Here is a 23,026-nt window from a genome sequence, read left to right as displayed (position 1 = left end):
CAGTCCCCCACAAAACTGCCATCACTTCATAAGCAAGCAGCAAACTTAGAGTTTCCAAGGCCACATGCACTCCTGACCAACTATCTACAGATTCCAGAATTTCTACTAGCATCTCAGCTCAGTAATTTGCTGGAACAAATCATAGAACTCAGGGAAACACTATACTTAGGATTACATTTTTATTATAAAGGATACAAATTAGGATCTTCATGGCTCACTGCAGCGAAAAGAAAATAAACATAAAGGGGAAGATCTTAGAGGATCTCAAACACAAACCTTATGAGTCCTTAGGATATATCACCCTCCTAACACATCAGTGTCTGTCAGTGATCAGGAAGTTCACTTGAGCATTGGGTGTGCAGAATTTTCACTGGGGCTTTGTTACATAGGTATGATTGAGTGAATCATTGGCCACATGATTGAATTCAGTCTCCAGAGTTGTGCCCCTCCCTAGGTCAGGAGGTCAGGCTGATTGATATGTGGCTTAAAGCCTTCACCTCCTAAAGATATGATCATTCTGTCTGGCATGGCCAGTCCCCCATCCTGAAACTGTCTACAGGCCAACCATGAGTCACCTTATCAGGTGTGGTCTGAGGTATCCACTATGAATAACAAAGGCACTCCTATCACTGGGGGATATTCCAGAGGTTTAGACTTAGAGGCTGTCTTCCAGAAACCAGGGACAAAAACCAGCCAAATTATTATACAACAAAAGGGCTTCTGGCATTTTGCAGGTTTTTTGGTTTTTGGTTTTGTTTTTGTTTTTTTGCAAGTGTTTATCTTTTTTTCTCTGAGTTCTAGTACTACCTTCTTTTGGTTTTAATTGAATTTTTCTACTCCATTTTTATTTATTTATTTTCGAGACAGGATCTCTGTCTGTTGCCAAGGCTAGAGTACAGTGGTGTGATCATAGCTCACTGTAACCTCAAACATCTGGGCTCAAGCAGTCCTCCTGCCTCAACCTCCTGAGTAGCTAGGAGTACAGGAACATGCCACCACACCTAGCTAATTTTTAATTTTTTGCTAGGAGTAGGGTCTTACCGTGTTGCTCAGGCTAGTCTCAAACTCCCAACCTCAAGCAATCTTCCCACCTCAGACTCCCAAAGTGTTGGGATTACAGGCGTGAGTCACTATGCCCAGCTTCTACTCTATTTTTCTTATTCTCTTCTTGCTCCCTTTTCTGAGATAAATATATATATATTTTTTCTCCTACCTCAGCCTCCCTAGTAGCTGGGAGTACAGGTGCACACCACCACACTCAGTTTATTTTTTTTGTAGAGACGGGGTTTCTCTGTGTTGCCCAGGCTGGTCTTCAACTCCTGGGCTCAAGTGATCTGTCCGCCTTGGCCTCCCAAAGTACTGGGATTACAGGCATGAGCTACTATGCCTGGTCTTTCACTAAATCTTTAACTCCTCACAACCACTCACCTTACTGCCTCTGTAGTTTTTGCCTTTTCCAGAATGGTCATATAGTTGGAATCTTACAGTATGTAGCCTTTTCACATTGGTTTCTTTCACTTAGTAATATGCATTTAAGTTTCCTCCATGTCTTTCCATGGTTTGATAGCTCATTTTTGGTTTTGTGCTGAATAATATTCTATTGTGTGTATGTGCCATAATTTATTTATTCTTTCATTTACTGAAGGACTTCTTGGTTGCTTCTAGGTTTTGGCAGTTATGTATAAAGCTGTTATAAACATCTGTGTGCAGGTTTATTATTTTCTTAGTGATTACCCCAGTGATTATAACTAATGTCCTAAATTTATTATAATCTTATCTTTAGTAGCCTACAAAACTCCTTCACTGTGCCCTTGTTATATATGATCACAAACTGTCTTTATGCACCATATACCCATTAACATAGGCTATAAATATTGTTTTATGCATTAGTCTTTTAAATCATAAAGGAAACAAAAAGAAGAGTTACTTAAAATATAGAAATACTGGCTTCTGGCCGGACGCAGTGGCTCACATCTGTAATCCCAGCACTTTGGGAGGCCAAGGTGGGCAGATCATGAGGTCAGGAGATCGAGACCATCCTGGTTAACACGGTGAAACCCCGTCTCTACTAAAAATACAAAAAAAGAAAAATTAGCCAGGCATGGTGGCGGGCACCTGTAGTCCTAGCTACTCCAGAGGCTGAGGCGGGAGAATGGCGTGAACCCAGGAGACGGAGCTTGCAGTAAGTCAAGATCGCGCCACTGCACTCCAGCCTGGGCGGCAGAGCAAGACTCCATCTCAAAAAAAAAAAAAAAATACTGGCTTCTATATTTACTTATGTAGTTAATTTTACCTGCATTTGTCTTCCTTTCTTCCTTTCTCCCCTCCGTCCCTCCCTCCCTCCCTGCCTCTCTTCCCTCCCTGCCTCCCTCCCCTCCCTGCCTCCCTTCCCTCCCTCCCCTTCCTGACCCCCGCCTTCTCCTCCCACATCCTTCATTTCAATCTAAAAGGCTTTTTTAGCATTTCTTATGGGTGGGTCCTTAGCTTTTGTTACCTAGGAACCTTTTTATTTTTTTTCTTTTTTGAATGATAGTTTGCTATATATATAGAATTCTTGGCTGGCAATTTTGGTTTTTTTCCAGCACTTAAAAAAATGTCCAACTGGGCACAGTGGCTCACACCTATAATCCCAGCACTTTGGGAGGCCGAGACGGGTGGATCACTTTAGGTCAGGAGTTTGAAACTAGCCTGGCCAGCATGGTGAAACCCCATCTATAGTAAGAATGCAAAAATTAGCCAGGCATCATGGCATATGCCTTTAATCCCAGCTACACAGGAGGCTGAGGGAGGAGAATCGTTTGAACCCGGGAGGTGGAGGTTGCAGTGAGCCGGGTCTTGCCACTGCATTCCAGCCTGGGTGACAGAGTGAAACTCCGTCTCAAACAAAAAAAGTCTTCCTGCTCCCTCCAGGCCTTTATGCTTTGTGATGAGAAATCAACCGTTAATGTTACTGAGGATCCCTTGTAAATGATGAGTTATTTTTGTCTTGTTGCTTTCAAGATTTTCTTTGTTTTTTCACAGTTTAATTATAATGTGTCTTAGAGTGGATGTTTTTGAATTCTGCTTAGATTCTTTGAGCTTGATGTGTGGGTTCGTGTCTGTCTTCAGATTTGGGAAGTTTCCAATCATTTCTTCAAATATTCTTTCTTCTCCTTCTGAGATTTTGATTTTTGCCTACATTGGTGTGCTTTATGGTATTTCTCTTAGACTCTGATTTTCTTCATTATTTTTTCTTTCTGCTCTTAAGACTAGACAAGTTCAATTGATCTGCCTTCAAGTTGGCTCACTTTTTCTTCTGCCTGCTCAAATCTTGTATCGAACCTCTCTAGTAAATATTTTCATTTTTGTCATTATACTTTTCAATTCCAGAATTTCTGTTTGGTTCTTTTTTATAATTTTTTTTTTCTGTATTGATGTTCTCTTACTTGTTGACACATCACTTTTCTTGTTTCCCCTAGCATTTGTCCGTGGTTTCTTTTAGATTTTTGAACAACTTAATTTAGTAAGTCCAACATCTTGGCTTCCCCAGGGACAGTTTCTGTTAATTTCTTTTTTCTGTGAACTGACCATATTCTGTTACTGTGCTTGCTTCATAATTCAAGTACTTCCTTTCCCTGGTATACTTACTCACAAATCACATTCTACTCCCAAAGATTTCGTTTTTCTGCTATATATTGAATGTACTTGTTCGCTTAGCAACTTTTATAATCTGTTTTGTAGAGACTGTATTCTTTCTCATGTATTATCCCTGAGGTGTTTATTTCATTAATACATTGTAAACCAAAATAAAATTCTAAGCCACCCAACCGAACGCATAGACCCCTCCTCTCAGCCAAAGGCATTCTAAAGTAAACCTGAAACATTAGTTCAGGTCATGCTGGGAATGGGTGGTTGGACATGCCTCATTATGCCTTCCTCCCTTTGGAATTCAGGCATAGCAGACTAGCATTAACATCAAAACAGAGACCTTAAGACTGACAGAACAGACTTTTTCAGTAGATAAGAAACATTTACAGTCTCTTCTTTCTGAAGCCTGCTGTCTGGAGGTTTCATCTACAAAATGAGAGCCTGGGTCTCCACAACCCCTTATCTTAACTGCACTCTTGCAATACTCCCTTGTATTGATTCCAGGTCTTTAGATAAAGGCTTTCTATCAATTGCCAATCAGAAAATCTTTGAGTCCACCTGTGACCTGAAAATCCCCACTTTGAGTTGTCCCTCTTTTCTGGACCCAACTAATGTACATTTTACATGTATTGATAGATGCCTTATGTCTCCCTAAAATGTATAAAACCAAGCTGTAACCCGACCACCTCGGGCACGTATTGTCAGGCCTACTGAGACTGTGTCATGTATGTCCTTAATCTTGGCAAAATAAACTTCTAAATTGAGACCTGTCTCAGATACTTTTTGGCTTACTGTATAGTGGTCATCGGGTGTTTCAACAGACATTTCCTTTAATTCCTGAAGAAGAAAAGATTGCCCAGTCTTTGCAGCTGGGCCCTGTGCTTGAGCACTCACTCAGACACTGTACAACTCTGCATTTGCTTTGTGCAGAGCTTGAGAGTGAATCATAGGTGAGAGCTTAGGGTGTTCTCAGATCTCTTCCGAGGATGCCTCTTGCTTGCACCTAGCCTTCTAGTTTCCCAATAATATGTACAAGCATTGCAAAGTCTTTTATTCTCCAAAGCATTTCCTCTGCTAGCTGTTGCTCCCAGGTTCTTTGGCTTTTCTATTGTTTACCCCAACTGATCTTCTTTTTTCCTTAGTTTGCAGAGACTGGTTCATTTGCCTTCCATTGTTTTTGACAGATGCCCTCCACTTAGCTGTTTCTCTGCCTTCAAAGATTTTCTTTCTTTTTTTTTTGAGACGAAGTCTTGCTCTGCTGCCCAGGCTGGAGTGCAGTGGCACGATCTCGGCTCACTGAAAGCTCCGCCTCCCAGGTTCACGCCATTTTCCTACCTCAGCCTCCAGAGTAGCTGGGACTACAGGTGCCCACCACCATGCCCGGCTAATTTTTTGTATTTTTAGTAGAGACGGGCTTTCACCTTGTTAGCCAGGATGGTCTCGATCTCCTGACCTCGTGATCCACCCGCCTTGGCCCCCTGAAGTGCTGGGATTACAGGCATGAGCCACCGCGCCCAGCCAAAGATTTTCTAGTTATGTGAAATAATGGCAAGCTGTTGGTGTTAGTATTTTAAGGAGCCCTCAGACAGGTCAAAGCAGGTGACCACAATTATTTGAGAAAAAGATCTCTGCTCCCTCCTTACAGCAGGCTGCCATCTTCAGTACTGCCCCCAAGCTATTGGGAGTTAAGAGAGGGATGAGGCAAAGGTAAGTGAAAACTCCACAGAGCTCTCCGGCGTGTCCCTTGCTTTTTGGATTTTGATTAAACATTTGCTTATTTGTGGTAAACCTTTGAATGTTTTCCAGAGTTCTGATAAACTCAATTCTGAAAGTTTCTGTTAGTTTCTTTTTCTATTTCTGTAAAGAGACTGTCTTTGTGCTTTTTTTTTTTTAGGATTCATTACATATATCTTTTTAAAAAACAATTTCACAAGGCCAGATTTATTAAAGGAATATACTTTATTCTGCAATTATGTCCATCTTAAATACTAGATGCTATGTGATCTGATCTGTACCACGTGAGGACTTTCTTACTCCATGATTTTCTCTGACATCACCCACAAAGGCCTCTTTTTTATGGGCCATGTGAATATGACATATTTTTGTTACATGACTTTTCAAAATCCTTTAAATTTCTTATGAATATTAATGTCAACAAACCTTAAAAATTTTGAAGTTATGAAAGTGTTCTTCAATATTGCATAGCATACTATCACATTCTGGTTGTTAAGAGTATCTAATTATTCAGTTTTATTCTGTGTCAAACTTATACATCAAAACACGAAGGACAAATTTACAGTTAAATTTCGCTGTTGCCACTAATTAGGATCAGTCTAAAGGTGCAGTTCACAAATTGAGTGCTTAAATCTGAGGCAATCTGGGATACCAAAGTGAATTCACAGGGCCACATCAGGATATTTTAAGTTTTTGAGGGAAGCACAGTATTAACTGCACTTCCTATAGTCATCATTCAGACTACTAGCTCAAGGTAGTTACAGTGTCAGCGTTAGGTGGAGCTACATTCCTTTCAATGGTGTCTTGTATTTATGAAGCTGGGTTTTCCTCGATTGCTGTGATTTTGGTTTTTTTAAAGTGCTGTGTGAAATCAGTGTGGAATAGGAAATCAGTGTGGTAGTTTCCAAACTGATTCCAAAGCTTTAGAAGTTATACAGTTTCCAAAAGGAAGTAATCTTGCTTAAGAATGAAATGAAAATGCTTGTTCTTTTAGTTATATGTATTTTTTTTCAAATAGCTATTAATTTGTTAGGAAAGCAATCATATCCTATGTTTGGACCTAACTGTTTAATAAACAGAACTATTAGATATATCTTTTGGCCTAGGGACACAGTTAAAAAATAGTTTAAAACATTAGGGCACCATGAACTGAGAAAGCTTGGGAACCTCTGATCTAATTCTTTCATATTTGATACCTATTTACCTTTCCAGTCATATCTGTGTAACTCCTACCATGAATCTTCTGTCATAAACTGGTTTGTGCCCGGTGCCTCCTCTACACTGCTTAAATGTCTTTACCTTAGTATTCTTCTTCTTCTTATATGTATTTTTAAATCAAAACTGGAATATAGACCTGTAAAGAACAAAGACCTTGTCATCTACCTACATAATATCCTCGCCTCCAGCACAGGATATTTGATACATTCGACAAGTACTTGGTAAATAGTATCTGACAATTAGGCAGGGACTATACTTCAGGCAAGGACTGTACTTATTGTCTACTAAGTTTCACCACCTTTTGGCGCAATGCTGAACACATTGTTGATACTCAAGCACTTCTGAATGATCCATTGATTAAAATATGGTTGTGAAATATTTGGAAATTAACCATATTTCTAGAAAAGTAATAAAGTCACATTTTAGAAACTCAGCTGGAGCTGACTGGAATTGTTTTCCTTTTCTAGTCTCCTGTTCCCTCTTTTCAGTTCCTTCTTCCCCTGTTTGTCATTCCATTACTAAACTTTACTCAAAGTTAAATAAGTCACCAACCAAAAAAGAAGTATTTTTTTTTTTTTTTTGAGACGGAGTCTCGCTCAATTCTTAAGACATTTAAAAAAAAATTCTTTAAGCTTCTACTGGACCATAAACTAAATTGTAAGTGACTAGGGAGAGAAGTAGTACTGACATTAATAGAAGACTACACATGACAAAAGATGAACATGGATGAATAGTAAGAGCATTTGCTGTTCTGAAGTTTTCACTGCATGCTATTATTTGTGGTTCATCTCATACTCCAGTTTCTTTTGTGGTTGCGTGATTATACTACTGAAATTTGCTACTTCAAATAAGGTAAAGTTGATTTTTTTTTTTTTTTTTTTGCTTCACGTTTTGAGAAATTCACTAGTTTTTATAAGAGGATATTTCTAAGAATTTTTAAAAAGTTGCCTAATCATACCATGATGAAATACCAAATTAGTGAAATAGGTATAAAATAGTTTTCCAGAAAGCTGAAAGAAAAATGTTAAAGCATTTACTTGTTCTCATGCAATTCATAGTTATTACTTCCGAATACCAACATTTACTTCTTGGATTTGCTTGTTTTAAAAATTTCATATTGTGCTTTATGAATGTAGTTTTAAACTATTTCTAATGTGTGTATATGCAATTGTGTCACCTCATAAAGAAACTTCTAGATGTTTAATAAAGAACTCCCTCTAGATATTTTTTCCTAAATGAAAGCAGGTGTTGAGCATTGTCACGTTCTGATATATTGCAATTACTAAAATATTTAATAAGCTACCATAGTTTGAAGTAGTAGCCAGATGTTTTCAGTTTCCCCAGGATGCATTTTACAGCTGAGCATTTGCAGTGGAAATTAGCTAAATTTGCCAGTTTAACAACAACAAAACAAGAAACACAACAAATTTTTTGAACTCAAAATGATATTCTACTTAATGTGTTATCACTATAGAATAAGATAAGATTTCCACAGTCTAACAAAACATTATTGACACTCCACCTCCCAATGTTAATAGCCTTATTGAGATATAGTTTACATACCATAGAATTCACTCATTTTAAATATACAAAGTATCTTTTTTTAGTAAATATATATGCCTGTTTCACCATCATCAGTATCCAGTTTATAGGGCAGTTTTATTGAGGAATAATTGACATACAAAAACTATACATATGTTAAGTGTATGGTCTTGCTTTCATTGTTTTGCATAAGAGATCTCCTGCCATCTTAATCTTTGTTCCTCTCTATGTAACATGATTTTTTCTGGCTACTTTTAGTGTTTTTTGTTCACGACTGGTTTGGAGAAATTGGATTATGGTGTGCTTTAGTATGGCTTGCTTCTGTTTCTTTTTTTAGTGTTCATTGAACTTCTTGGATACTTCTTGGGTTTATAGTTTTCATCAAATGTGGAGAATTCATGGCCTTTTTTTTTTTCTAATACATCTTGTATCTCCAATTCTTTCTGCTCTCTCTTCATGAGAAATTTCAATTACACACATATGGCCACTTGAAATTAAACTCACAGTTAATATATGCTCTGTTCTTTTTTTATTCCCATCTTTACTTAGTGTCTTCTATTTTTGATCATTTCTTTGCTATGTCTTCAAGAACAATAATCTTTCTTTTGCAATGTTTAATCTGCCTGCAGTCCCATCCAGTGTATTTTTTTTTAATCTCAGATATTGCCATTTTTTAATCACTAGAGATTTGGTTTAGGTCTTTTTCATTTCTTCCATGTGTCTCTGCCACATTTTCAGTAGATTGACTGTTTTGATGTCCTTGCCTTTTAATCCTAACATTTATGTCAGTTAAGCCACTAAGCTTGTAATAATTTGTAACGCAACCATAGAAAACAAATACAGCTGGTAATCTTTGAGTAAATGGCAGACATTTTGAATTTTCCCTTGTTAGATGCTGAATATTTTTGTATTTCTATAAATATTCTTGATCTTTGTACTAGGACACAGTTACTTGGAAACAATATGGCCCTTTTGGGTACTGCTTTAAAGATTTGTTATGTGAAATCATTTAGTTTAGGGGTAATTATTCTCTACTGCTAGGGCAAGACTCTTTTGGATATTTTCTTCAGTACCTCATGAGTTGAGATTTTCAAGCCTGGTTGGTGGTAGCAAACACTATTCCTGCCTTTATGCACTGAGTATTGTTCTTTCTAACTTTTTCAGTTGGTTCTTTACCCTGCCTCAGATATTTTCTTCATAGGCAGGTGCTGATTAGTACTTTTTTTTTTTTTGAGATGGAGTCTCGCTTTGTCGCCCAGGCTGGAGTGCAGTGGCGCATCTCGGCTCACTGCAAGCTCCACCTCCCGGGTTCACACCATTCTCCTGCCTCAGCCTCCAAGTAGCTGGGACTACAGGCACACACCACCACGCCCGGCTAATTTTTTGTATTTTTAGTAGAGACGGAGTTTCACCGTGTTAGCCAGGATGGTCTCGATCTCCTGACCTCATGATCCGCCCGCCTCAGCCTCCCAAAGTGCTGGGATTGCAGGCATGAGCCACCGTGCCCGGCCAACTGATTAGTACTTTGATGAATACTTGAAAACCCTCTGACCATCTCAGGAGTTCTTTCTATGAACAGCTCTCTCCTTTATTCTGCCTTGTGAACTCTAGCTGCTTTGGTTTCCTTGTACTCTCATTTCTGTTTCTTCAACTTGGCTCCCCTGAGTTTCCCCCCTCCCTGCGCTGTGTCCTAGAAACTCTTAAGACAGTAAGGTGGAGCAATCTTAGGGCTTATCTCATTTGTTTCCTGTCTCTCGGGGATCACTATTCTTCATTGCCTGATGTCCAGTGTCTTTAACCCTTTTTTTCATATATTTTGTCTGAATTTTTTTTTTTTTTTTTTTGGTATTTTGGATTGGGAAGCTTTGTTACTTACCTGGACAGAAATATATAAGTACTTCAGTATTACTAAAAACAATTTAAAACTTCAAGTAAAATTACGTAGTTATTTAAATTAATGGGACAACTTTTACCAGAAATACTCCTCCTAAAATGTTATTTAGTGTACAGTATCTAAAATGTTAATACTGAAGCATTATTTAAATTCTAGTATATTGTGTCTAGCCCAAATAATGACAAAGCCATATATCCAGAGGACCTAACTCATAGTTCTGCGTTTTCATTTTGAACATCTTTAGTATTTTTTTGCCTAATAAATTGAAGTTATTTTATGCTTAATTACAACCCATAATTTTTTGGCTAATTAAACTAACAGAATGGAAAGATAATGTCATTTTACATCAAATAGAACACAAATTTATTTAGTTAATCAAAAACCTTGTAAAGTTCTTTTCTGTGTTAACTATGTTAACTATTAAACGTAGTTCCTTTTCACATAGTGAGACTTCCTTATTTCCAATTTTCATGTGCCATTTTAATGGCATATTATTTAGCTTTATGTTTCTCCTGCCATACCTCTACCAACATAGTTTATGGAACTTGTTTTGTTTTGTGCCCTACAGACAGACAGCTTTTGGGAGATGCTGTTCCTTTTTTTTTTTTTTTTTTTTTTTTTTGGAGAGAGAGTCTTGGTGGAATACAGTGGCGTAATCTTGGCTCACTGCAACCTCTGCCTCCTGGGTTCAGGCACTTCTCGTGCCTCAGCCTTCCGGGTAGCTGGGACTACAGGCGCACACTGCCGCATCCAGCTATTTTTTGTATTTTTAGTAGAGACAGAGTCTTAACCATGTTGCCCAGGCTGGTCTCAAACTCCTAAATTCAGGCAGTCCACCCACTTCGGCCTCCCGAAGTGCTAGGATTATAGGCAAGAGAGCTACCGTGCACAGCCAGAAGGTGCTGTTCTTTTCTATAAAATTTATTCTAATTGTCTAAGGAATTTGTAATGGTTTCTCTAATTAAAATAGGAAAGATGATAACTACCTCACAAATCCTCTGGGAGAAGAGTTTTTGTTACCAGATTTTTTTTTTTCTTTTTTTGAATAGGTAACAGATTTAGATTAAGGATTCCATGGATTAAGGATTGATGTTCTTATTTGATATTTATGTATGCTAACAGGTACTTTGGAAGTTCGTCTTATGGGCTGCCAAGATATCCTAGAGAATGTCCCTGGACGGTCAAAAGCAACATCAGTTGCACTGCCTGGTTGGAGTCCAAGTGAAACCAGATCATCTTTCATGAGCAGAACGAGTAAAAGTAAAAGTGGAAGTAGTCGAAATCTTCTAAAAACCGATGACTTGTCCAGTTCAGTAACCAGATTTTTAAAAATCATGTAACAAACTAAAGTGCTTATAGAAGGGATTTCTGAATGGGGATAGAGAAGAATATGAAGTGTTCAAGTTGGACAAAACACTTTAAAATTATGGTTTTTATAATTTATTTTTAAAATATTAAAATCTTTGATGACAGGAAACAAAAAGGCAACAAATTCTATTTTGTTAAAAATACATTAGAAAACTGAATGACAAATAACATCAGTTCTTTTGGAAAAATGAACTATTGAGCATCACTCTTATGCCAAACTGAAGGTGTACAGAAGCTATGAGACTGGTCCTTCTTGTAGAATCATATCTTGATTCCTTTATTTTTCTTTATTTTTTGATACAGCGTTTTGCTGTTGCCCAGGCTAGGTGCAGTAATACAATCATGTCTCACTGCAGCCTCAACCTCCTAGGCTTAAGTGATCCTCCTACCTCAGCATCCTAAGTAGCTGGGACTATAGACACGTGCCACCATGCCTGGCTATTTTTTTGTTGTAGAGACAGGGTCTCACTATGTTGCCCAGGCTGGTCTCAAAACTCAGGGACTCTAGCTTTCCTTCTCCCTCAGCCTCCCAAAGTGCTGGGATTGTAGGTGTGAGCCACCATCTCCAGCCTTGATTCTTTTAATGGTTTAGTGACACCTTAATAGTAACATTGAAATTTTGGTAATCTAACTGCTGATCCAGAAGTGTTTACTCAGATAATAGCCTGGTAGTCCACTGAGATGGGGGATGGTAGGGGTGTCATTCGAGGAGAGTAAAATGCAAGAGGTTTGGAAAGCACTGGGGAGAAATTCTGAAGTATAAGCATAAACTACATATAGATTATATAACAGGGGAAAAGCATGTGACAGTTAAACCTACCATAGAATACAAAAGTGAATTTGCCTGTGCTTTCCTGTGTATAGAGAGAGGCTTTAAGAAAAATGTGAAAATAAAGAATTGTTTAAGGCAGCAAGCTCTGTAAATACCAGATAGAGAAAGAAAAACTGATGGATATTCACACAAACACAGTGTGGCAAACAACTATTTATCTGTTCTTTCAGTCACATGCCAATGTAAACAAAAGAGATAGCAGTCACTATTTGTGTTTTTGTCAAACACAAACAATTTGGGAGTGTCTAGTAGGAGTGTAGGTATGTATAAAACTAGCTATTTAAGATTCAAAAGTTTTAATATTGATTATGAAAAACTTTATTTTCAAAGGGTCTTAAGACTTGTATTGCTAATTAAACAGCAGTACATCTGTTTTTTATAAAGGTTTAAAGTTTTTAAGCAAGTTTGTAAATTTTAATTACAGATGATGTCTGTGCTGTCTTGAAGCTTGATAATACTGTGGTTGGCCAAACTAGCTGGAAGCCCATTTCCAATCAGTCATGGGACCAGAAGTTTACACTGGAACTAGACAGGGTAAGAGGACTAACATTTTTACTTGAATATTAATTATAATTATAATTCATTTTAAATGTGAGTTATATTTTTTAGAAGGTTTCAACAAGTTGTATTCTTAACAAGAATAAAAATAGAACTTAAGTTGTTTTTTATATTTCTTACTCAATGAGTTATAAAGTCTACCTTAATATAGAGATGAATATCAGATAGCTGTAGGATCTTTCATTTGTGTAGTAATTTGAAAATGTTTCATTCATAGCAACCTGAAAGATCAGTAAGGTGTAATATTGAAGCATATAGGTGATCTTAATAATGCGCTGTCTAACAACTAAGGCGATTCTTCTGGCTCACCATGTGTAGGATATCTTATTCAAGCTATATTTGAAATGAGCTATTAGGCTTGGTCACCCAGCCTTCTATGTGTTTCAGTGTCTTTCAAGAATAATTTGAATAACTAGAATTCAGTCTGTGGCCATAGAACCCAGCAGAGGTTAACTTGGTCCACAGTAGATTTAAATGCATGGTGATAACTTTTAAATTCAAATCCATTCATCGGGTTGTGAGAGGAAAATTACGTAATCGTAATTTTATCTAAAAATTAAATAAAAGATACTAAACTTTTTTATTATTTGGTATTTAGGTTGATGGTATATGTTATTCTAAAAATTAATTATGTTAATGAAAGCAAATTTACAATGCTTAACGATATATGCTGTGAAAATGTTTTGGGGATTACTATTCTAAGGCTCTACTTTTAAAACTGGGAAAGCATTAAATTTTAATTATTTCCCAATTTTAAAAGTAGTGGCTAGTGTTATGCCCAGACCGTTTATTCCCCAAAGAAGACCACCAGAGTCCAGAGTCAAAGCCAAGCGGCAAGGATCTTTACTGCAAGTTCGAACTTGGTCCCTCCGCTTCACAGCTTACAAGAGGGCCCCGAGCAATGCGTGCGCTTGCTTTTTATAGCCCGATGTAAACAGGACTTGTAAGGTTACAGAGTAACAAGGGATTTCTCTAGGTTACAGCATTGCAATTGGTTAACATTTTAAGTTATACATTTAACAGTTTTCTATTGGTTCCTGTGCTTTTAGTAAAACCACAAACGGCTGTGTCCTTATCGGGGATTTTCCAGGTGGTGTTTTTCTAAAGTTGAGATATATGGTAGTCTCTGAGTTGAGAAATGTGTTTGTACTGGGCTCAGGAAGTTGAGATGCTGTTAATCTGTGACTCTACCCCCAATCTTGTCCTTGCTAGAGACATCGCTGTGGTAATTAAGGTTTAAAGGATTTTGGGCTGTAAGGAATGTGCTTTGTTAGGCAAATGCTTAAAGCCTGCTTGTGGTTGAAGGTCAGTACCATTCTCCTAAATCTCAGCAAAAGAAAAACATCTGTCTCCCGCCCGTCCCTGGGCAAATGGAACATCTCCGGGCATCTGTATGTCTTACTGCTGATTCACTCCCTCATCTTCTGAGCAACAAATACCCAGGGAACTCAGAGACCGGTGCCTGTGTGGGTCCTCTGTAAGCACAGCACTGGTCCCCTGGGCCCCGCCTTTCTCTCTCTATACTTTGTCTCTGTGTCTTTTTTTCTTTCACTAGAACGGTAATCCCCAAAACATTTTAAAAGCATTCAATGTTTTACTGACTCTAAAGTGGAGTTAAGAATGTAATACTCACAGAACTGTTACAATGAAAAACCGGGGTAGTGTATGTAAAATACCTTGCATTGCCTGGTACATTTAAGCCATTCAGGGGTATTCTTTATTTTAGCCTAGGGTTTGAAGTATGGCTGTGAATTTGAATATAATGAAAGGGGATTTGAGAATGGAGAACTAACTGGTTGAACTAACTAACTAATGTCATTTTCTTTCATTTCAGAGCCTATTTAAGGTAATTATCGAGTAATATAAAAAGGAAACTTAAAGAATTGTTATTAGAAGGAAAATGACTAGGAGATTTTTCTTATGAAAAGGTTATTGTTAATAAAGTTTTATATTGAAAAGATAAATTACAAGTAATTCAGAATCTTACCATTAATTTGTAGTTGAGGAAACCAAAATCCAGGTTAGTTACATACCAATAAATTTCAGGACTGGTACTAGACCTTCAGTGTCTTACCTTTTAAATGGTTGCTCTTTTTCTGTCTCATGATTTGAATGAGATAGAAAGATAACAGTAGCACAGAGGAGGAAACAGCAGAAGATGATGAGTGCCTGGAATAGATAATATGGTTTTAAATTACCTAAACTACAAGCTTAGAACAATAAAAGACTGTGATAACTATTGTTTGCTCTTTACCTACCATTGTATTGTTCACCTAAAAATGTTTTTCGCCTCAATGGCATCAGGCATTTTTCTCACTTTGGAGTAATGCTCCTTTTAAAACTTGGAAGACACTGTGCATGTTAAGCAGATCCTCTAGGTTCTTGATAGGCTGTTTCTTACCCCTAATTTGATTATAAACTTTTCCTTGGCAGGGACCACATTCCCTATTAAAATAGCTCCTTCTGTTTACATAGGATATTTTACATTTTCATGTGCTTTCTATTCTTTTATCCCTTGTATTTATAGACTATTTATAGAAAATGTTTATAAAAATATATACCAATAGAAACATTTCAAGCGGCCTTAGTAAAAACAGAAGAAAAAATTTATAGGAAATATTGCTTTAAACTGACATGTTTGTTTCCAGCATTTTGTCTCATATGTCAACTTTGTCTTCTATGGCATTCCAGAACTAAGTTGTCTGTAATGTTTCGAGATAAAAAATTCATAGTTTTTTTTAGACTTGTAGGATAGTTCTAGAAATGATCTAGATCTAGAATGATCTAGAAAAATTCAAATTATGTTCTGTGGAGCTTCAGTGTTCTGCAGAATTGTCTCAAGAGGCAACACAGTCTTTTTTGTTGTTGTTTTGGGATTTTATGTAAAATAACATTTGCATTTTGCTATTGAAAAAACATTTTTAAAGTGTTGGTATAATTTAGCTCCATTTTACAAACTAAGGAAATTTTGGCCCTCAGGCTAAATAACTACTCTAGGGTATAATCCAGGATTTTTTTTTTTTTTTCCTCGTTCCTCAGATGGAGTTTTGCTCTTGTTGCCCAGGCTAGAGTGCAATGACGCAATCTCGGCTCATCTCTACCTCTGCCTCCCAGGTTCAAGCGCTTCTCCTGCCTCAGCCTCCCGAGTAGCTGGGATTACAGGCATGCACCACTCCTGTCTAATTTTGTATTTTTAGGAGAAATGGGGTTTCTCCATGTTGGTCGGGTTGGTCTTGAACTCCTGACCTCAGGTGATCCGCCCACTTCGGCCTCCCAAAGTGCTGGGATTACACTCTTGAGCCTGGCCTAATCCAATTACATTCTTGAGACCGTGCCTGGCCTAATCCAGGATTTTTAATGAAGTCTACTGACTACCAGCTCTGTGTTCTTTCTATTCTGTCGAGTTACTCTTTTATATTTTCTTGTAGCTATGCAATTTTTCATTTTCCCTGAATTTCCTCAGCCTTCCTGTTATAAAAAGCTGAAATTCCCATGAGAGATTGAAATAAAAGACAAAATGTTACTTAACTTTTTGCACCTTTCCTTTAGAGTAACTTTACTAACATAATAGTAAAAGTTCTTTATCAATATTAGAAACAGAGAAGAGCCCTGTCCTTAGAAACAAAACTTAGAACAATTTTAACAGATTTCAGTGTTGTTAAGAGCAGAGCTATAGAAAATGTTGATGGATCACTGGGAAAGGAGGGAAGAGAGTATCGAAGCAGTTAGGACAAGTGAAAAGGTGGTAGGATTCATGGATTGGGACTAACAGTGGGATTGTTGTATCAGTGGATGTTGAGGTATTAGAGTGAACTAGAATGTTAGGACATAATGTTCAGAGAGAAGTATGCAGACAGTTGAGATTGTGAAAGGATTATAGTTCCTGGTATGACAGTATGATGACAGGAGTGAAAGGGCAAGGTGAGGTAAATAACAAGATTTTAAGAAGTTAGCTGTGTGCAGTAGCTCATGCCTGTAATCCCAGCACTTTGGGGAGGCCGAGGTGAGCGGGTCACCTGAGCTCAGGAGTTCAAGACCAGCCTGACCAACATAGTGAAACCCTATCTCTATTAAAACTACAAAAATTAGCTGGGTGCGGTGGCAGATGCCTGTAATCCCAGCTACTTCGGAGACTGAGGCTGAGGCTCTGCTTGAACCCCAGAGGTGGAGGTTGCAGTGAGCTGAGATCACACCACTGCATTCCAGCCTGGGCGACAGAGCAAGACTCCATCTCAAAATAATAATAATAATAATAATAATAATAATAATAATAATAATAATAATAACAAAATAAGATTATAGAACCCAAGAGACTTTTCATTTATTGGTTTCTAATTTTCAGAAATTTTTGACTCACTACATGAAAGAAGGTTGGAATTTAACTTTTAAACCATCACACTCCTCATTCTCCCAAATAATTATGTTAAATCAATAATCTAGTGTTATTATAACTATAAAGATTGTCCATAGATGAACCATGTTCTGTACTGTGATTGTATTTCCTTTTTAATACCTTTCCTCCCCTTAGGGCCGCTAAATACCTCTTTGTTTTATTTTGCTTAGTTTTCTGCATACCTATTATTTATCCCCAAAAGCTCCAGAAGGACTCTAAAACAACTGTATGTAAGCAAGTATGCTTGGTTATCTGTTAGTCCACATTTCTTCCCCATTAGAAACATCCTTTCTAGGGCCTTACATCTTTCTGCTCCAATTTAAATACTTGCTACACAGCTTTTATCTTGAGACTTTGTTTTACTGTCGTCTTGAGAACTCTCTTCTACATTGGATCACTTAAGTCTTAGATCACTCTATCTTCTTGCTTTACTTCCTCGTGTTGGTGAATCATATCCTCTATTTTCATGCTGAGAAAAGGGTGAATGAAATAAAGTTTTAGAGATGATATATGTCTGAAAATATGTATATTCTACTATCATACCTGGGGTATAGAATTCTATTAGGTTGCTGCAAAAGTAATAGCGGTTTTGCTATTACTTTCTATTGCAAAAACCACGATAACTTTTGCACCAACCCAATAGGTTGGAAATTACTTTCATTAATTTTGAATTGTGTAATTATTATTTAGCCTCAGTATTACAGTCGAGAATTCTGTGTCTCCCTTGATTTTTAGTATTTGATCATGATCTGTTAGATCTGCTAGATCTCTAAAAACTTTTAAGATTTTATCTTTTTTTCCCTGGTATTCTGAAATTTCACAGTAGTGTATCTTACTAGGGTATCTTTCATTCTTTTTGGTGGATATTGTTTGGCACTTTCAGTTTGAAAGCTTATTTGTTTCAGATCCAATAAATTTCCTTGACTTATTTATTTGATAATTTTCTCATCTCCATTTTTAGTGTTTTCTCTTGGTAATTAAACCTCTTAGATTAATCCTGTGATTTTCTTTTGTCTGTGGTTTCTCTGTCTTTTTTTCCACTTTCTAGGAAATTTTTACAACTGAAAAATTTACATTTGATGTCATATTTTTAATTTTTAAATGTTCATTTTCTTTAGTTTTTGAAAAACACCCTGTTTTTCTCTCATGGAGATAATATCATCTCTTAAAACTGAGAATATGTTTTAAATTTTTTTCTTGAATTGTCTATACTACTTCTGAGATCTCTTTTAAGATCTCTGTTTGTCATATTGTATATTTGGGCAAATGTGTGGCCATCCATGGCTTTCTTAAGAATGAGACACTAAAGTAACCAATTTAAAGCTGTGTGTGGGCCGGTTGTGGTAGCTCATGCGTGTAAACCCAGCACTTTGGGAGGCCGAAGTGGGCAGATCACTAGATCAGGTGTTTGAGACCAAACACCTGGTTTAAGACTAGCCTGGGTCACACAGCGAGACCTTAACTCTATTCTATAAATAAATGCAAACAAAAAAGAAAACAATTTTAAAAAATAATGAAACTTTAAGAAAAATGTTTAAAAAGAAATGCAAAAGAATGCAAAAGCACCAGAGGTATTCCTTGCATAAAGGACCCTAAGGCCGGGTAGGTTAAAAATAAATTGTTTGAGACAAAATAAAAAACTATTACATTGTATTTCAGAAGCTTAGGGAATAATAATTCTACCAACATGAGCTTGCATCCAAAATTTTAAAATATATGAGGATATAGCCACCATGACCAAGCAGAAGCAGATAATGGGATTATTAAATGTATAATATAAAATATTTTAAAGTTTGTGTTTAAATATTTAAATGATTATAGTATTTAAAGAATAAAAGAATTTGAAAACATGAGCAAAGGATGGGTGATGAGCCAAAAAGACTAAGCAGAGTTTTAAAATAAATAAAATGAAATTATAGATGTCTGAAATTTGCTTCAAATAATTATGGGGGAAGGGTGGAAATGAAACATTATTGACCATTATTGATAGATTGTTGATGCTGATGACAAAGAGAACCAAGTAGAACTAAAAAAATAGGAAATGAAACTTCTGAAATGGAAAACTAAGAGCATATGTTAAAGAAAAGAAGAGAGAGTTAGTGGCCTGAAAGAGCTAAAGTTGCCCAGAATACAACACAAAAAGACAGATGAAAAATATGAAAGAAAGATTAAGAAACATGAAGGATAAACTAAGAATGACTAACACGTGGAGTGGAGTTCCAGAAGTAGGGATTAGAAGGAATGGGGCAGAGGCCATGTCTGAAGGAATAATAGCCAGTAATTTCCAGAATGATGACAACCATGAGTCCTCAGATTTGAAAACATAAGTTCCTACAAGGATACATAAAAAGATAGCTGCATCTAAAAAACCTTCTGGGGAAAATGTGGGCTGGATTTAAAGGATGCCTTTGTAGAAGAGATGGATGTTTAACTTGCCCTTGATGAGAAGAGAAAATTTGGACTTGTATGGGGGAAAGAATAGTAGGAAAATCTTATATAACAATATAGATTTGAGTTGGAGAATAAGATATAAGATTAGAAACAGAAACTATATATGTAAAGACATGGAGGCAGAAAAGTATACAATAGGTTTGGAATAATTAGGAGTTTTTGGAACTTGTTATATGATGTGGATTGACATAGGAAGCAATCGTGCGTAGTTGATACAGCGTAGTAGTTTCTATCATAGTTATTTGTGTCTTTCCTATAAAGGGAGCAGAGGCAGTAACCCACATCTATAGAGGCTGACTTTTCCTGGCAAGATCATGGCCTTATATTCTCCATTATCTCTGTCTCCTACTCTTCTCTCTGTATTTCTCATCCTCCCAAATGATCCCAAAGTTTCCCTCTTTTTGTCACATTTGTTCCAGCTGGAGAATCACTCTCATCGGACTGCTGAACTGAAAACATATATTATTGTTTTTTGAGGTGGTGGTTTTCTCTTTTTCCCCAGTGGATTCCAGTCTCCTTCCTTCCCTTCCTACCCTGTTTGTGGGCTGATGACTACAAAGTTTACTCAGATTGCTTGGCTATGACTTAGAATGAGAGACACTGTTAGGAGATGCAAGAGCAGGAGGAAAGGAAAGTCGCAGTGTGTATTTCCCTTTCTCCTTCCTTGCCTTGCCTTGCTTTTCACAACAGCATTCATCTATGGCCACAACTCTTGTTGGATAGTTCCTTTTTTAAAATTTAGTCTAAATCAGATTCTGGCAACGATTAATAATTCCTCTTGCCCCTTCAGGCTAAGAGTGATAATGGATTTCTACTGTTGCTTGTCCTCAAATTCTTTTCATTCCTTGTTGGTTTAACTTTTATCACATCTCCATAAGTAGCCAATTTTAAAAACTCTTTGCTTAAACTCTTTCAGTGTACTATCTGCATGCTGCTAGGACCCTAACTGATAAATTTCCAAAGCCTATGTTGTCCTCAGAAGCACATTGAAGACCAGTGAGTATCATCTCTCGTGTACACGTTTGCAGAAATCTCACCTTTCTTCAGCTCTTGAATTTTCCAGGCATTGAGTTTATTCTCTGTTTAAGTGGCAACAGAAAGCTTTTTTGAGCTTTCTTTTCTTTTTGGCAGTGGAGCCTGGTTCACATTTTCTTCTTTTGCCCTTTTCATTTCAGTAGTAGAGCCCAGGTCTCCATTACTTCTATCAAAGTTCCTAAACTTTCTCAGTTCAGTGTCCTCAGTGTCCTTGTAATGTTTCTGCAATGTGTCCCTAGACCTAAAGAAATACCCAACAGTTCCATGTATTAAGAAGTGCTTACTAGTTAGTATTTAAGTCTTAAAACAGATGTTTTTGAAAAATACAAATACTGAGAGAAAACATACTATTTTTATTCCATTAGTACATACTTAAAATTAACTAATGGGACATGTCTACCTGTTCTCACTATGTAACTTCCCAAACCTTGGGATCATAAGGATTACTGCACTCTCATCTCTTCTTCCACAATGATTCCTCATAGGAAGTTGCTTTTTATTATTGTTGAAAACCCACCTTAGCAAAGATATGACATCACCGGAAGAAATATGGAGTATTCTAATGTTGAAACTATGAACTGCCTTGTGCTAGTAGTTCTCACAGTGTCCCATAGATGTTGCTGTGTTTCCTATGAAAAGTGAAAATACTCTCTGGCACCCCAGGGCTCCTCAGGGAACAATTTGGAAACCTCAGCATTCTTTGTACTAATTCTTTTGTGATAGATGTGTACTGTTCTTTTTTCAGTTGCAACACATGTTTTAATTTGTTGCTTTCCACCACACATAAGGCTGATGCAGTGTGTCTCTTACCTTTTTTGTTTACTTTCAGATCTTAGACTTCAGATAAGACAGGCAGATTCCTTAGGTCTACACCAAGCAGTTTTCTTTTTGATCCTAGATTCAATTCATAATAAGACAAAATGAAACACAAGTTGGGACAGTACCTGTCTCAACTCATACTGCTCAGCTTTTTTTGGTGGTAGTTTCACTCCTTCTAGAATATTGTTGCTCCTAGACTTTGAAATTATCTAACAGCACGCCCTTGCCTTATAGAACTGACCTGCTTCATCTAGAAAATTGCCAGCATACCAGCAATCACACTGGCGTTTTAAATTCTAAACATTGGGCCGGGCACAGTGGCTCACACCTGTAATCCCAGCACTTTGGGAGGCCAAGGCGGGTGGATCACCTGAGGTCAGGAGTTTGAGACCAGCCTAGCCTACATGGTGAAACCCAATCTCTACTAAAAATACAAAAATTAGCCACGTGTGGTGGCGGGTGCCTGTAATCTCAGCTACTTGGGAGGCTGAGGCAGGAGAATCACTTGAACCTGGGAGGCGGAGATTGCAGTGAGCTGAGATTGCATCATTACACTCTAGCCTGGGCAGCGAATGAAACAAAAAACAAAAATAATAAAAAGTAAATTGTAAACATTAGTGACATCTTATGTAGAAGCTTCAGTCTATCTGTTATGGTACCTTGTTTTTCAGATACCATGTGACTGGTTTACTTATTCAAACCATGCTGGATGTTAGGATTTAAAGTGGGATTGGACACAAGTGATGGACTACTGACATAAAATATCTCTAGATCACAGCCACTCTCCCACTTAGGTTTTGAAGAAAGTAACACTCACTGGGAACAGTGCAAAGTAACAAAAAGTGAAGACCTTTCTGTGTAAAATGTTAGAAACAGATAATCGGTGCCATGAAGAAAACTCAGTATGGAGACACAGGATCTCTCAGCAAGGCAATCTTTACTTTCTGCAGAAAAGGTGCCCCTCGCAGGTGGGACAATGGCGAGAGCACACCAGAACAAAGGAAAAGCAGGCATATATATATATCCCTTACGCATTTGAGTCGTCCTCACTGCTGTGTCCTGCATCCGTTGGCTGGAGCTGGACCTCACAGTCTTAAACTGATTACTGATTTGCTAATAACCTAAAACTTTCCTAAATAGTGCAAAGGAGAACAAAGAGGAAGAGGAAGTTGCTTATGAAAGGTTTAAGGAAGCAACAACATTTTCAAATAAGGAAGGGGCATAAGCTATGACCTAAGACTTGCCTGGGCCTGTCCAGACATGCCTGAGTAAGCCAAAGCAACTAACTGGGGTAAAGTGTAAGAACTAATAGTTGATAGGAGGCTTTAGAGTAAGGAGCAATTATTCCTAGTGTCTTTCATTTTTAACCCAAGATGAGCTTTGAAGAGGAACTTTTCTACTTTCAACATAAAACTTCAATGTATAATTCTAGGAAAGCTGGCTTAAGGTCTATGAGGTGACTTATCCTAAATCTCCGATCATTTTAATTTTTATTTTTCTGAGACAGGATCTCGCTGTGTTGCCCAGGCTGGAGTGTAGTGGCATGATCTTGACT

The 23,026-nt window shown here is 37.3% G+C and overlaps 1 protein-coding gene across 5 annotated transcripts in view; it reads left to right on the top strand.

Annotated features, from left to right (window-relative positions):
- Positions 1-23,026, top strand: part of PKN2 (protein kinase N2) — a 162,391-nt gene that overhangs the window by 105,646 nt on the left and 33,719 nt on the right. For 3 of the 5 annotated variants that reach the window (XM_023208189.2, XM_023208172.2, XM_023208204.2), the window contains exons 7-8: positions 11,138-11,323; positions 12,640-12,749. In XM_023208189.2, the coding sequence (XP_023063957.1) occupies positions 11,138-11,323; positions 12,640-12,749 (296 nt within the window). The remainder of the gene's footprint in view (positions 1-11,137; positions 11,324-12,639; positions 12,750-23,026) is intronic. The other 2 variants (XM_023208195.2, XM_023208180.2) reach the window with 1 other exon arrangement.

Source organism: Piliocolobus tephrosceles, chromosome 1 (genome assembly GCF_002776525.5).
Source record: "Piliocolobus tephrosceles isolate RC106 chromosome 1, ASM277652v3, whole genome shotgun sequence".
Taxonomy (NCBI): domain Eukaryota; kingdom Metazoa; phylum Chordata; class Mammalia; order Primates; family Cercopithecidae; genus Piliocolobus; species Piliocolobus tephrosceles.
Note: the sequence above shows the minus strand (reverse complement) of the source record. Positions and strands in the feature narration are given on the sequence as shown.